The sequence below is a fragment of the Taurulus bubalis genome (assembly GCF_910589615.1).
Source record: "Taurulus bubalis genome assembly, chromosome: 12".
Taxonomy (NCBI): domain Eukaryota; kingdom Metazoa; phylum Chordata; class Actinopteri; order Perciformes; family Cottidae; genus Taurulus; species Taurulus bubalis.
This window is the reverse complement of record NC_136600.1, coordinates 17263358-17278347: the sequence shown is the minus strand read 5'-3', so window position 1 is coordinate 17278347 and position 14990 is coordinate 17263358. Positions and strand designations below refer to the sequence as shown.

General features: G+C 40.6%; 1 protein-coding gene across 1 annotated transcript; it reads right to left on the bottom strand.

Annotated features, from left to right (window-relative positions):
* Positions 1–6528, bottom strand: cacng6b (calcium channel, voltage-dependent, gamma subunit 6b). The gene is made up of 4 exons (XM_079228172.1): positions 5960–6528; positions 3064–3138; positions 862–999; positions 1–716 (listed from the first exon to the last, which is right to left on the bottom strand). The coding sequence occupies exons 1-4, from the start codon at positions 6321–6323 to the stop codon at positions 496–498; spliced, it is 798 nt and encodes a 265-aa protein (XP_079084298.1). The 5' UTR covers positions 6324–6528; the 3' UTR covers positions 1–495.
* Positions 6529–14990: the final 8462 nt, after the last annotated feature.

Here is a 14990-nt window from a genome sequence, read left to right as displayed (position 1 = left end):
TATATCTTGCCGTTTAATGTGGAGTACTTGTTTCTAGCTTTTCATGTTTTTAAAATTTCTTTGCAGAATGGGGCTTCCATATTAAACAGACGTTTAAAAATAGATAAGTGTCTGCATTTATAACGTTTTTATTTACTCTCCTGATGCTAGCAGAAAGACTATGTGTGGATGTACAGCAACAGGCAGGCTAACACACCTATTTGTGACACTTGTATACATAAACACAACTCAGAGCTAAACATCAGACAGTCAGCAGTAGCTCTGTGGCCCCCTCCATCTATTTTCTACAAAAAAAAAAACTGAAACAATTTTTGCACATTCCCTCACTAATGTGTTGCTGACTTCTCCTCATAGCTTTTATTAAGACTTAAGTATGACTTCTCTGACAAATTAAATGCCAAGAGCAAGTAAAGTCACTTTAGAAACATACGTTTCCACTTGCTCTCAAACAAGAACTCAAGAATACTGTATGTATATTTTATTGCTATTCAAGTGCTAGGTGGTGCTATTCTTGTGTGGAAAGCATTTCTGCCAGGGGCTGAAAGGAAGGGAGAGGATAATGAAGAGGAATCCACCGAAAATAAGGATGGCTGCTGCTGAGCCCACACAGGCCACAGACCATGAGAGCTCATGGTGTAGAGGTACAGAGTGGTCACTGGACAGCAAGGCCAGCACAGACTGGTGGAATATCAGGATGGAGAGAAGGACCAGTACACCTGCACACAAAGATCAGAAGTTAACTCGCTAACATTCACAAACAACTGTTCATAAATGAAAAGTAATCACCTTGCCAAATATCAGTCAGTTAGGGATATTGCCACACTTGAATGTTAATGTTAACATAGCATAGTGATGTCTCACCTGATAGGATGAAACAGAAGGAGGCTGGCTTGAGAAAGAAGGGTACTCCTTTGCTGAGGGACATGGCGATACAGATGGAGCCCATTACCATCATGGTCAAACTCAAAAGGGCCAAGATAGCTGCTGCTAGATTCAGCTCTGTGAAGGAGAGCCGGAAGAAATTAAAAGAGAAAAGGGATTAGTGTATATGCATATTAGAGTATATGTATATAGTGTATATTTGTGAACAGTGGTGTAGGTAGAGTTGAAATCTGTAATTCTATGCAGTGAGAGATGTTTAGGACAGAAGGCAGAGGTATTGTCAAATAAAATATTATACTACCTCACAGAGTTTTGGCTTACAGGTAAGCCTTAATTCTGAAAATACTTGGCATTGCAAAGCTGAACAGGTGCAACCCAAAAAGCTGATCAACTTTTCACAACAGTGCTAGTGCCAGAGTTGTGTTGTTTGACACTCATATATCATTATAATTATTATCAATAATCGCAGCAGATTCCATCTTTAGGAATGTTTTTTGTTATTGGGATTGAGAAGAGTCCAAAAAGGACGTAAAATAGATCAAAATGAAAGCAACTCAAAAAGACAGCGGTTTTGTTTTTGCCCAGCTGCATTTTACAGTTTTCAGAATTTTTTATTTATTATTTATTTATTTGTTTATTTTGCAGGGACAATGCACACTAATCAACAGTAAAACTCTAAGTGAGCCAGCATTAGCCAGAGAGGCTAATTTTCATCTGCTGTCCCTGGCCAGATTTCTTTATGACAGCCTGAAATCACAACATGTATTCATGTTTTTTTCTTTCTTATCATCCATGGCAGCAATTGATTGATGCAATTGTGCAGCCATAATATTTTTAAATGAATCTGCAGAGACTTAACACTTGCTTGACAGGAAACAATCATCACCGAACACATTTTGTTAATGTAGTTGGCACCACCGAGTATTTTGATGAGTCTTTCTTTCCTGGCATCTGAAAGTGGCTGCCAAACAGCAGCCACTCTCAAACAAACAAGACTGAAGAGTCTAACGCTATGCTAGCGGCTCTGTGAGGCTGTATTTAGGCACACACACACACACACACACACACACACACACACACACACACACACACACACACACACACACACACACACACACACACATGCTAACATGCTCACAATGACAAAGGTTACATATTCTGTGGCACGCCAGGGGAAAAAGCCAAGCATATCCAGCACAGGGAGGTGATAGAGGGAGTGTTCCATCAGGTTCAAATGCTGCAGCCCATCAGGTAATCAGACGGTCACCCAGCTTCTGAGCAGCAGCAGCAGACAGGCTGCAGAAGACCAGGAGGATCTTATGAACCGCTGGAGACAGGCAGCATTGAACAGGAGGTATTCAAAGAGGACTCCTCTCTCTCTAACCATACAGGACCGTGGAACTGTCTTGTCTTGGGAGAAGGCTGAAGGCTGAAGGCCAATGATTATGATGGGAATGTCAATTTTGCAGGAATTTGGTCACACACCGAAGTGTTGATTTTTATATCAAATAGATTCTTCTCAAGGGGGACATGAATGTCTGTACCAAAATCATTGCAATAGTTAAAATATATTTCACTCAACCTCATGGTGAAAGGATGAGTAGTCAGTTAATCACAAAAGTTATCATATAGGAAGGCAAGGCAATCCATCCAGTAGATTCTTCAAGTTTGGACCAAAGGGATGGACCAACCAAAAAGCGGGCATTGCTATCATAATGCTGTTAGTTTGACTATTAACTTTGTCCCGTAATCCACATGGTTTGTTTGCTTAGTGTATGTCTTCTAACAACGGACCTTCTGATTGCAATTTGTTCTTACAGCTCTTATATAATATGGTGTCTCAGCTTCCTTGAATGCATCAAAACAGTCCATGCTTAAAACGCTCAATCAAAAGCTAAAGTTGACTTAATGCTCAACGTGATGTAAGTATCTTTCTCAGCCAGCTGATCTTCAAACTGCACTGATACCATTGGCTGCCTGGACAGTAAGGTAAACACATTAATCAGTATGAGGGCTTATGATTTGCTTTGCAAAATGGGTGGCAGCGGAAGTTAATGGGCTGAAGCATGCAAAAACCAATAGCGTGGTCCTCTGAGCACACTAGCAAATGTCTTTATTGATACTCGCTGCAATGCAACCGCTGGTGTGCATCTGCATGTGTAAGGAATTAAAATGTCTCACTCCTGTTAGTCGTCTTCTTGAATATGACTGCATTCTCCCCAGAGGTGAAGAATTTGAAGTAGGTGCAGTTGGTTTCTGTGGGGAAATAAAAATATCACACAAAGAGATCACACACACACACACACACACACACACACACACACACACACACACACACACACACACACACACACACACACACACACACACTCCTATGGATAGCTGCTGGTCTTCTGTTATGTGCCTCCTATGCATCCATGCACTCAGTCCTTCCAGGCATCATTCCTATTTATATCCAAGTGTCGAGCATTAGCTGCAATACCCAGAGACGCACGCCGCTACACACACACACACACACACACACACACACACTGCCCAGCACTGCACATATGGTACGGCCAGAGAGGGTGAAAGACAGCAAAATACATGGTTGGCAGAGGGGAAAAAGAGAGGTAGACAGAGAGAAGGGGCAGATGGAGGATAGAAATGGGGAGGCGTGGCTCTACAATAATAAGGACTGAGGGGATGGGGATATGTGGGATGAGCAAATGATGAAGGGGATGCAGGAAATATGGATAGAGGCTCAAAGGATGAGATAGCGGGGAAAAGGAAGAGTGAGGGGGGCAGATGGAAGGGGTGATGAGTAAAGGGGAAAAGAGAGGGGAGCCACAGATGGAGAAGGAGGTGAGCAGGAGATGTCAAGAGGGGAAGGAAACACAGAGGGGTTGGTTAATACTGCATTAGACATACACTCTCCCTCAGTCCCTGTCTGTCCCTCTTCTTCGTTTCCCCCTCTCTATATTTAGACAAAAACTGTGAAGTAGTCAGATTCCACTTGGCTTCACAAGCGCATAGTGATGACTTTCACCAACTGAATATTATGTGGTCCAAGATGACCACATGCTTGTGAACACACACACTCACAGTCACACATTTATTTCACAAACAAATATGTTTGTGTCTGAGCACATTTGCAAACATGTTTACTGAAGCAGACACAGCATTTATTAGCTTATTGATTTTTTTAACACATTATGCTATCACAGTCAACTGCCTTTGCTCTTGCTTCCCCTGCCGAGGCTATAATTATTGAGCTGTCATGTCCCTCTCCAGCACACAGCGAAGATGGATAGCTGATTTTGAGATGACAGGCACGGCTTCGGCGAGGCCGCCCTTTTTCTCGGGACGGGAGCCAAAGGCACATAAACAGTGATGTGAAACGGAGAAGCAGAGATGGCAAAAACAGTTGTTTTCCTCCAAACATGACAAGCCCACGGCCATCTGTGCCGGGCGGCGTGGGCCAACAGTGTTAGGACGTGTGAGAAAGATTGTCAGAAACATACTGACTGCTCTCACGCACCAAAAGACCATCTCAGAGGCACACATACAGTATATATCTGCTAGCAGCCGCGATGCAGGACATATTGACTGGTAAGATGAATTAGCCCTTGACATCTGAGAAGAAAAACAATGTTGTGACATCATTCAAGGTGATGCATGCAAATAGTGTGTGTGTGTGTGTGTGTGTGTGTGTGTGTGTGTGTGTGTGTGTGTGTGTATATATATATATATATATATATATATATATATATATATATATATATATATATATATATATTTCACTCTGTATATACTCTGCTGGATGAGGAGATTTTTTGTTTTTGTTTTTTTTTGTTTTTTTTAGAGATCTGCTCTGTCTCTGATACAGGCAGTTATTCCAAGAGCAGAACCTTCGAAAGCCTACTTTGCCTATCTCTATCTCATTTCTACCAACACCTGCCTCTCTCGGTCTCCAGACTCGCTTTTCAGACAGAAGTAGGTCATTGTGGAGATAATCAACGCCCTCTGGAGAACCTAACTGTGGTCAAGTTGAATAAAGTGCTTTTAGAAAGGAGCTGTCACAACTCTAAACATGGCTGTTTGTACTATGTGTACAACAGGAGATGATTAGGTACCCAGTCAAGGGAAAAACTTGAAATCAATGCTTCATTACACTGACAATTTTATGAATCACAAGGATTGTATTGTATAATGCTACAAGTACCTGCCTGCTGCTTTGTGTTGTTCCAATAGCAATAGAATGGAAAATAGCTTTACTGTGGTCCTGCTGGTGCTCTGTTTCTGTGCGTCAGTTTTTCTTTAATGATTCAATTTGCACATTATCTGTAGAATGACCTAGATACATATGTATGCAGGCAGCTTCACATACACAACTATCCTCTCTACTGTACATCCCTTCACAAGATTACAGGGGATGTGCATATATATATATATATATATATATATATATATATATATATATATATATATATATATATATAAATATAAGGGGAAATTGTGTTACCACGAAAAGCGCTATACAAATTAAATGTATTATTATTATTAAATGTTTATCAACAATCATCACTATGTTACTCAGAAATCTGAAGATTCTTGGTGGGATTATTTGTATACATTTTTTGTATTCCCCAGTTCGTTATTGGCTCAGATAAAAGACCTACAGATGTAAGCGTATTCCCAGAGGGCATACATTATATTAGTCCTGCCTGCTCCCTCTGTTTTCACATCAGTGGTGATGGCAAAGAAACATTCTGGCAAGAGCACACGTTTTTTCCTCAATAAAGTCAAGGACTTGCTACCTCTCAGAAATGTCCTTTGACCCTTTTCTATTAATTCACTTTCATACTGACGCACGTATACTGTAATGTGGAGGCCCCTAAAGGTAAACTTGCATGGCCGGGCAATTCAGTTTGCAGAGAAGCATACATGAGCAGACAGTTAGAGAAACAAAACAGACATGTGCCCTCCAGAAACCTCACCTGCTCACCTTCTAGACAGCACAGACAGACAGACAGACAGACAGACAGAAGAACACAAACTCACTTGGACACCCAAACACTCCAGTCAGAGGTCTCACCTCCAGGTAGTTCAACAGGGCCACAGCTCGTCCTCTCTGGGTCTATGTCGGCCACCAATAGGGTGTGGATGCAGCCCTTCCACAGGCCGTAATGGGCCATCTGGCAGGTCTGGTTGCCGCTGAAATTCTTTGGTTGGGCCAGCTCGACCCAAAACTCTGTACCCATGCCCAACACTGTCAGGGTCACTCCAATGATGGACACAAAGAAGGCCAGCTTGATCTTTCCCTCCTGGCTGTCACTCATCTTTTGGGTCCTCCTCTGTCCCCTTCCACCTTTTATCCCAGCTAAACCCACACCTTGTCCAGCCCCTGCCACCCCAATACGACCATCCTCATCCGGTTGTACAATGAAGTTGGACCACATACTGATCTCAAGGCCAAGCTTGCGGAAGACCAGATGAAAGAACAGGGCACTTAGACTAAATATTACAGGAGAAAATAATAGATGCAAAGATGGAAGGGTGGTTTAGTAGGAAGAACATGGGGAGAGGTGTGTGAAAAAGGTTCCAGCAAGTCTTGTTTTAAAAACAGTAAGCAAAAAAGAGGAGACACAGCTATCAACTATCCTGTGATGGATGGTAAAATTGAGCAAAAGCAGTCAGGGGAACAAAGGATGAAGTGAAAACAAATGGGCAGAACAATGCAATTAGACAGATTGAGATATGAACAGAGCTACAACGAGGTGGGGAGGGGGTGGATGAAGTAAGGAAATTAAGAAATGGGAGGAGATGGAGGCAAGGACCAGGAGAGCCAGTGTCTGTTTTCTGTCCAGTCCCCTGAAATTGAGAGATGAAACAGAAAGATGAAAGAGCAGCCAGCATATGCTTCACAAGAGCAAAATCCTTTCATCACCAGCGTAATATTTAATTTCCAAGAGCTTTATCAGCATCTACAGTATTCCCTTCCTAAAAGCCATATGACATGCTCTCAGCCAACAATAGATAAGCCATATGGCGTCTCTCTGAAAGGCAGATTTTGCTTCAGATGAAGAAACATTTGGGCTGGATGAGCCGGTGGAGTCGGGTGGAGTGGGTTCAAGGTGAGAGATAACACCACAGCGCCAGACTGGACCGCCCATCTTCTATTTTCCCAGAGGAGTTGACAACAGAGCTCTTCCCCGAACAGGTACACTATCTCTGGCTTAGACACAGATCCCCTTTTGATCTGAGGGGATAATGGGTTGCCACAAATACGGCCCATCCTGCATTACGTGTACCAGCAAACACTTGGTATCTGAAGTCATGTCTGTCATTTTGAGAGCGCATGGAAGTGCGTGTGTGCGTGTGTGCGTGTGCGGGTGTGTGGCATATTCACTGTAAGTGGGTCCAGGCTTATGGAGTTGTTTCTGTTTTTCCAAACTGTGAGCAAGGGGTCGTTGGAGCAGTTTAAGCAACGTGAGTGACAGGGTACAACGGTGTCGCTGCTCTGCACAGGGTGCATGAGAGGTGATAATTCATGCCTGAACCCTCTGACAGACAGGGGGCTGCAGTAATTAACTTTGCTGTGCAGTCCACCAGGTCACATAGTGGAGGCAAGAGGCCCGGCCAGTTAGGAAGGCAGCAGGCCACACAGTTGGTGGACACTTAATTTAGACACTTCACAGAGTTTTGCGCTGGCAGCATCAGGGGTTTTGTAGGCAATGCACCCCATGAAGCCACTAAGTGCAATTATTTTCTGTGCAGTAGATAAATATAACAAGCTGTATGTATATTTAGAGTTTTGCAGGATATTCCCAACGTATCCTCATACAGGCCTCCAATTTGCTTGGAGACAAGATAAATTTGCAGAACAACATGATAAGATTAATCATCGTGATATTATTTTGCTAAAAGTTGATAAACAATACAAATATATAAATGTACCACCTGATCCTAATTTACAGTAAGCACTGTAAATGAATATAATCATTTAATATTAAGAGCTAAGCATGATAAAATGTCTCTAATAATCCATGTTTAGAATAGCAGCCATGCATTTGCATACTCTTCCAACATTAACTGTTATATAAAGAATATCAAGACTGCAGCTGCTGACAGCCAAGTTAGTAGTCATAGAGTTACAACCCTTTATCACATTACATCTATATTAACCACAGGATGATCAGAGGGGTCAGAGCACATCAGGCTACTTTACTGGATGGATAACACAGAAAAATGCTCACTTTGGACTTAAATCTTATCCTAAGCTAGGCATAAATGTGTGTCTTAGAGGTTGAGGATATAACCACAACTATAATGGACTGAATTGAGTTCTGCAGCCGCTGAGCAGACGATAAGCTTCTACACACAGGGGCGTTTTACGAGAGGAAAATCTCTCTCTACCATTTCACCAAAGAAAGACACAGCCACCCGTGTGACATGTGGGCAAAAGAAAGCAACAACTAGCTCAGTGAAAACAAGAGTAAGTCTGACCTGTTTGCTGTGTTGTTCAGAAGGAAGGAAGAGACGCTTTAAATCTAATAGAGGGGGGCGAGTGTTGATGGGAGAGTTAGTGAGAGAGAGAGGGAGAGGGAGGTACATGAGGGTTACGGAAAGTGAGTGTAACAGGGGAGGGGGCTGCAGCCTGGTTGGTTAACACTGTTGATGATTTAAAAAAATGTTTGCACTGCTGCTTTCCCCTCAGACGCCATATACAATCTCAACATCACCCTGTTCCCACAACACACATGTTTGAATATTAAATCAATGAGCAGAGGTGCTGCCAGGTGACCCGGTCACATGATGCCAGCATGATTCAAAACATGTCTGTATCTGTGATAGCCTTGCTGTTTGTGTGTGTGTGTGTGTGTGTGTGTGTGTGTGTGTGTGTGTGTGTGTGTGTGTGTGTGTGTGTGTGTATGTGTATGTGTATGTGTGTGTCTATTTTAGACAGCCACCTGTTAATGACATTAAGTGAGGGTGAAGGAGGAGCCTGTGTTTATATGAGCGGGGCCAGGATCGCGTTTTACAGCAACACAATATACTGTGAGGTAAGTGCAAATCTGACACAGAGACAGAGAGTGGAAACGAAACGGAGACGCAAAGAGCAGCAGAGAGGGACAAACATGGAGGAGGAAAAAATAAGTGCAAATCAAAACAAAAAGATGGGAAAAGGAGATTAAAAGTGTATACAAAAACAAACAAAACACCTAATGTGTGAGGTAGATGCAGATATGGACGACACAGCCTCAAAATCAAATGGTTTAGAAAATAAAATCCATGTGCAGCTCCATTTCATTCCTCACTGAACAAGATCCAGAGATTCAGTCTGGTCTTGGGGAAAGCTTTACTCGTGGCCCAGCCCTGCTCTGCTCCTCCACAGTTTAGGTTACATACGTGGCACAGCGAGAGGCAGGCCAACCCCAGCGGCCAGCCACACAGGGAGGGGGGGGTTGATGCAAACTGAGAGTGAGTCAGGGACAGAGACAGAACAGGAGAGAATCGGAGAAAAGGGACGAAACAGGCTGTAGGCTGTGACAGGTAAAATAAACACCTACAATGTCCAAAACAGTCAAGTTCCCGCTCCTTTTTAGAAGAGATTGTCGTTAAAGCCACCGTGCCGTTTGCAAATTGACTTCCACAGGGAGAAAGAAACATGTTGAGTACATGACATCCAGGATAAATTAATTAATCTACAGTATAGCTATCTGTTTTAAACATACATATGTGTGTCTGTTCCTTAAAATGACTTTGCTTCTAATTACCCCGTCTAGTTCTGCTCCTCCATCATATGAGATTGATAGAACGTGTCCACAGGCGGTCCAGGGCCATCAATAATCTACAGTATGCTGATGTGAACAATCTTGTCTCCACATCACTCAAGTGGCCCTGTCAGCAGTACTGCTTTACGCTTGGACACACTAAACTGCACACATGTGTTCTTGTGTATGCAGCCATGCGCACACTGACCACACATGTGCACATAACAGCTGCAACCATTTCTTACTCTGACGTTGCAAAGTACGTTGAGAACATTCGACCAATTAAAACAGAGGTCATATGTCTTGCTCTTCTCCATCTTGTATTTTTCTTATCGTCAACAAATACATGAAGCCGTAAAAAGACCAAAACAATGAATTGATCAACTCTGTATTGTTGTCCAAAATCAACCATACATCTTGAAGCCACACAGGATAACATGGGCTCTGTAGTTTTTTTAGTCAATCCCACACGTACGGTTCTTGTGTCCTAAATACAAGCTAGTGCACCAAATTGGCAGCTGAAAATAGGCCCCAATAAACACGCTATTTACTTAATTTTAATGGAGTAATGATGTTTGCTAAGAACTACAGCACCCAGCTGATTTATTTTAAATACAAGTATATATTTGTGACCTGTATTTAAAGATTCATCTTGTTGGGAGAATCCACTTTGGGGTCAGAGATCTCCAGACAGTCTGGGAAAGTAAGAAAGAATGGAAACACTCTTCCCTATGGTCTTCATGGGGTTTTGACAAAAACAAAAACATAGAATATGGGGTGTTTTTTTATTTGTACAACATTATCATTGGCTCTGTTCTGTTCAAGTGTCCCAGAGTGACAGCGAGCCAACATTCACAATGGCAGGCCCCCGAAACCAATTCAGCTAAATATAAATATGCCATTAGTAATCGTATTATCTACACCTGTGCTTTTCCTATTGTGACTTTCTTGTTGTCTAAAAAAAAAAATCATTTTTCACAATAAATGTGAAATCTCTCTGTGCCAGTGTTTTGAGAGTTATTTCTATGTCAAAATCCTTTTCCGTTGCACGTTCAAATTATTTAAACTCCCATACACTAAGTGCAAACTGCCATATGTACACAGAGTACTGCATCCATCCTACTCCAGTGTTGCACTCTCCCACTGCTGCAGTGTTCTATCTTTCTGAATGAGGATCAATGGGGAGGCATTGCCCAGAATGACAATGACCATCACCAGAGTGGTACATTCACCACTAGAGGGAGATGTATTTGCAATCTTCACTGCAGCATCAGGCCTTGGCAGGGCTCCTTCTAACATTTGATAGGTCTTGTGTTAGGCAAACCGCAGTGTCCTGACCTATAAGAGAGGCAGGGTCTGTTTTACACGTTTCCTCTGGTGGATGTGGCTTCTGTTGGCCGGGAGAGCTGCTGTTTTATCTGTGCCCTCTGGGAACTACAGCGTAGAGAGTGTTGCATCAGTGGCCCTGCTGCTAGGTTGTGTGCAGTGGGGTGTAGCGATGCAGATGGAGACGGGCAGTATAGAGCTGACACAGGACATTAGTTCATGTCAGAGATTTGTTGCTGTCCTGTAACTTTTACAGTTACAATTCCGAGTGGACATAGCATTTGACATGTGCTGCTGCTGACCAAGACTGTGTACTCATGTGGCCTGATGTAAAGAGGGAAAGACCAGGGGAAAATACATCACTTGATTTCTTGGTTGACACCCCAGTTTCATCAAGCAAACACAGGGAAATGAAAATAAGCCCAAAGGAGCTTATTGATTGGCTCAACTTAATTGATATTAAACAAACTAAAACAAATTCACTGTTGAAAATATATACATGAGAAATAAAATAAATAACACAAAGATTGATGTCTACTGTCTTCTATGAATTTACATAAAAATATAACTTTAATCGGATGAGAAAAAGAGTTGCGTGAGTTAGAACCCTTATAACTGATTAAAACTCGACCTCTGCTCGTGAGTTATTTGGGAAGATGGTAAATTGGCTATCGAGTAAAGAAATTAATCTGACTGAGTAAGCCTACATCCAAAAAAACATCAACTGATTTAATCATTAACTGTCCTTTTACAAGAACAAATTTACTTGAGTTTTCCCAATTGACAAATAAATAGAAGGAATTAAAGGAATTAAAATGAAAACACTTATTTCAGGCTGCTCAGTATGCTTTCAAGTGATGCCAGCAACCCATCTTGAAAAATGGATTCCATCTGGTTTACGATGCTTTGTGAGTGTGGCTTGTTTGCCATGTTATCATTATTCATGTTTTTACAACTAATGTGTTTATGTGTGTAAGTGAAAGTCATACATTCATATTGTTACTTAAGTAAAAGTACAACAATGTTCAGCATCAGAACCTGAAGTACAGAAGTTAAAGTATACTCATGAGTCATTATGCATAATGGCCCATTTTAAATTTAAATATTATGGTCGGCGTATGTTTATAAATATTGATGTATTAATGTGCGTTAATGTTGCAGCTGGTAAAGGTGGAACACATTTTAAGTACTTTATATACTAAATAATTTGACAATATACCACTTAATAATACATAATAGCGCACTGTACATGTTTACATGTCTATCTATATTTTGTATTAAGAATCTGCATCTGCAAAGTAGCCTAACTAGTAACTAATATGGTCAAATAAATGCAGTGAAGTTAAAAGTACAATATTTTCCTCTTAGATGTAGTGTACTCGAGGTAAAAGTTACATCAAATAGAAATGGAAAAAGGAAAAAAGTACTTCAAAGTTGTACTAAAAGACAGTACTAGAGTACCATAAATATACTTAGTTACATTCCACCGCTTCTAGAGCAGGAGCACAATGTTTTCTTCATAATTCTTCATAAATATACTCTCAGAGTGCACCAGATTGAGCCCCCCCTTTAATATAACATTTCAGGGAGGTACAACAAAGTATTTGATTAGCAAATGATCAACTCCCACAGTTAGCAAAGACATATTCCAATATATTCAAGCAGAGTTTTAAAGACATTTGTTCATCTGCTCGTCCATGACGAGAGATGAGGGCTTCATCAAGTAATTCGGATAACTGAATTTGTTTGAATCAACTGAATTAAAACTAGTCTAAACCAAGTTGAAGGTAATGATTATCAAATTAAATTTCAAACAATAATGTTTGCTTTTATATTGTTCAATACAAATTCATGTTATTTAATTCAAATACATGTTTCCAGTGCTGAGCCCTAAGGTGTGAGCGCTCTGGAGGTTTGTCAATCCGAAACTGAAAGCCTTAATTCCTCTAACTTGTGTCAGCTGAATGCACGGCCTGTGTTGGATCTGCTTAGTTTCACTGCAGAGTGGCAACATAAACATTGAGTCCTGAAATGCCTGACCAAAGACAGCGAGGCACTCAAGGAATACTCGGGTCAAGAAATATGTAAATATGTGAGTATATTTACATATTGCATATCTATCTTTTCTACTCTGAACCCTTTGTGGCTGTAAGCTTTAGCAGTCATGCTTCATTATATGAAAACTAAACAATTCACATCACAATGCTATAAAAATGTGCATGTCATTGAATTCCATTGACTGGAACAACTGGGCTGCAACAACTGATCAATTAAATTGATTAAAATAAATTATAAAAATAGTTGCAATTTATATTTTAGAAAACAGAATAGGGGGAATCGTGTGAAAACAAACATGTTTTCCCATACTTTTCCAGGTAAGGAAATTACTAAAATCTAATTCTTTACTTCTCCTTAATTTCCCCAATTGTCTGGATAGAAACACTGAAATATAAAAGCAAATAGATGACAGAATTTAAGAGGATTTCAATGTTAAAAATACATTTTTTGGAGAAGAATATTTTTTACAAAGTTGTGTAAAACATTATCACTCATACTCATATTGCAGTGTAAGTAATATATGTATGACATATTTCTTTCTTTTTTTAAAAGCTAATGGGGTCCTTTTTGTGACCGTGAAATAGCTCCATCGTTTGGACATTATCATTAAGCACAGGACTTGATAAATTATGCCATCAACTGATTGGAACTGTCTGGACATGGCTCGTCTGCACCATCTGCATTATTAACTATGAATGCCATCACTCACTGGTTAAATAAAAGTGTGCTGCTGCCTGGTGGGTGGGTGGATGCTGCCTGAATAAGAGAAGACGCATAAAGAACAAAGACATCATGTAAATTCAGTTTTTAATCAACATTTGAAAACAAATTGGACAAACAAATGACCGCTTTTTTGTTGCTTTTCATAAACTAGATGGGTTTTTTAGGATTTTAAATCATTTAAGAAATCACATTTTTTTCCAGAGAGGAAAGAAACTAAATGAAAGCGACACTGAGAAAGCAGAATTCAGAAAGAAAGGAGTAGCATCTCATAAGTTATTACTGACACAATCTTTCTTCAGCGCTTTATCTTTAGCCAACCCCCCAAACAAAGCAGACTCAGGCCCATACAGTGTGAACATGTGGTCCTCAGATTTCAGGGCAGAATGAGCGAATGAGCGAGATGAGAAAAGCAGACTTTGTGCAAGTACATAATGACCTCATGAATTTAGTGAAAATTCACCAAGAACATAATAAAATCAGGAAATGAAAAACACTCAAATGTGAAATTGTGTTTGTTGAAATTTAGTAAGGTATATGATACCGAAACGTTGTCAGGCTGTTATTCATCTCCAGAGAGCGCAAATGTCTCAAACATGCTATGACAATATTCATTTTAAGTATTTAGTGTGGACGAGCCATCTGCGATCAAATTATCTAATTTGTCTTCTATACAAATCATGCTGGAAGTTGTGTGGTTTTGGTTTCACCTGGTGGTACAACATGAGTCAAGGATATTAGTCATGTGTTTATTTGGTCTTATCAAAGAGGTGAGATGTTGCACACACAAAAACAACCGGATCCATCACATCTTACACCCCATATCTGCTGGGAAACAAGGATAGATGAAAACCATTGCTACAAGGCTAAAGGACAAGATAGTGACATTTATTAACGTACTGACATCATCGGTCAAGGGGCAAGCCAAATTTATTTCTCTAGCGAATTGACATGTAATAACATTAAGGCTTTTTGGAAAGGAAGATAAAAATCCTATTAAAGACCAATATGTTTGCCTCTCCCCATCATTCTTTGTATTATTTTCTCTAATTAAATCAGGACTGAACTGCTGAGACAAACAACCTCACCTGTTAAAAGCTGTGCACATAATAGGATGGGTGTGAAAAAAAAAAGTTACACAAAACAGAAAAAAGGAACTCAAAACGGTATAGTTGAAAACGCTCTTTTCCGCAGCTCATGTTATTCTGCGGCCTGAATATAAGGTGATATTACAGCTCAAATCAGTGA

Bases quoted from the DNA above. Each gene is read 5' to 3' on its own strand.
- cacng6b (XM_079228172.1), bottom strand. From the start codon at position 6,323: ATGTGGTCCAACTTCATTGTACAACCGGATGAGGATGGTCGTATTGGG. The intron at 3,139-5,959 runs GTGAGACCTCTG...ATTTCCCCACAG, and splicing joins CCCTGTTGAACTACCTGGAG to AAACCAACTGCACCTACTTC. The intron at 1,000-3,063 runs GTGAGACATTTT...TCTCCTTCACAG, and splicing joins CAAGAAGACGACTAACAGGA to AGCTGAATCTAGCAGCAGCT.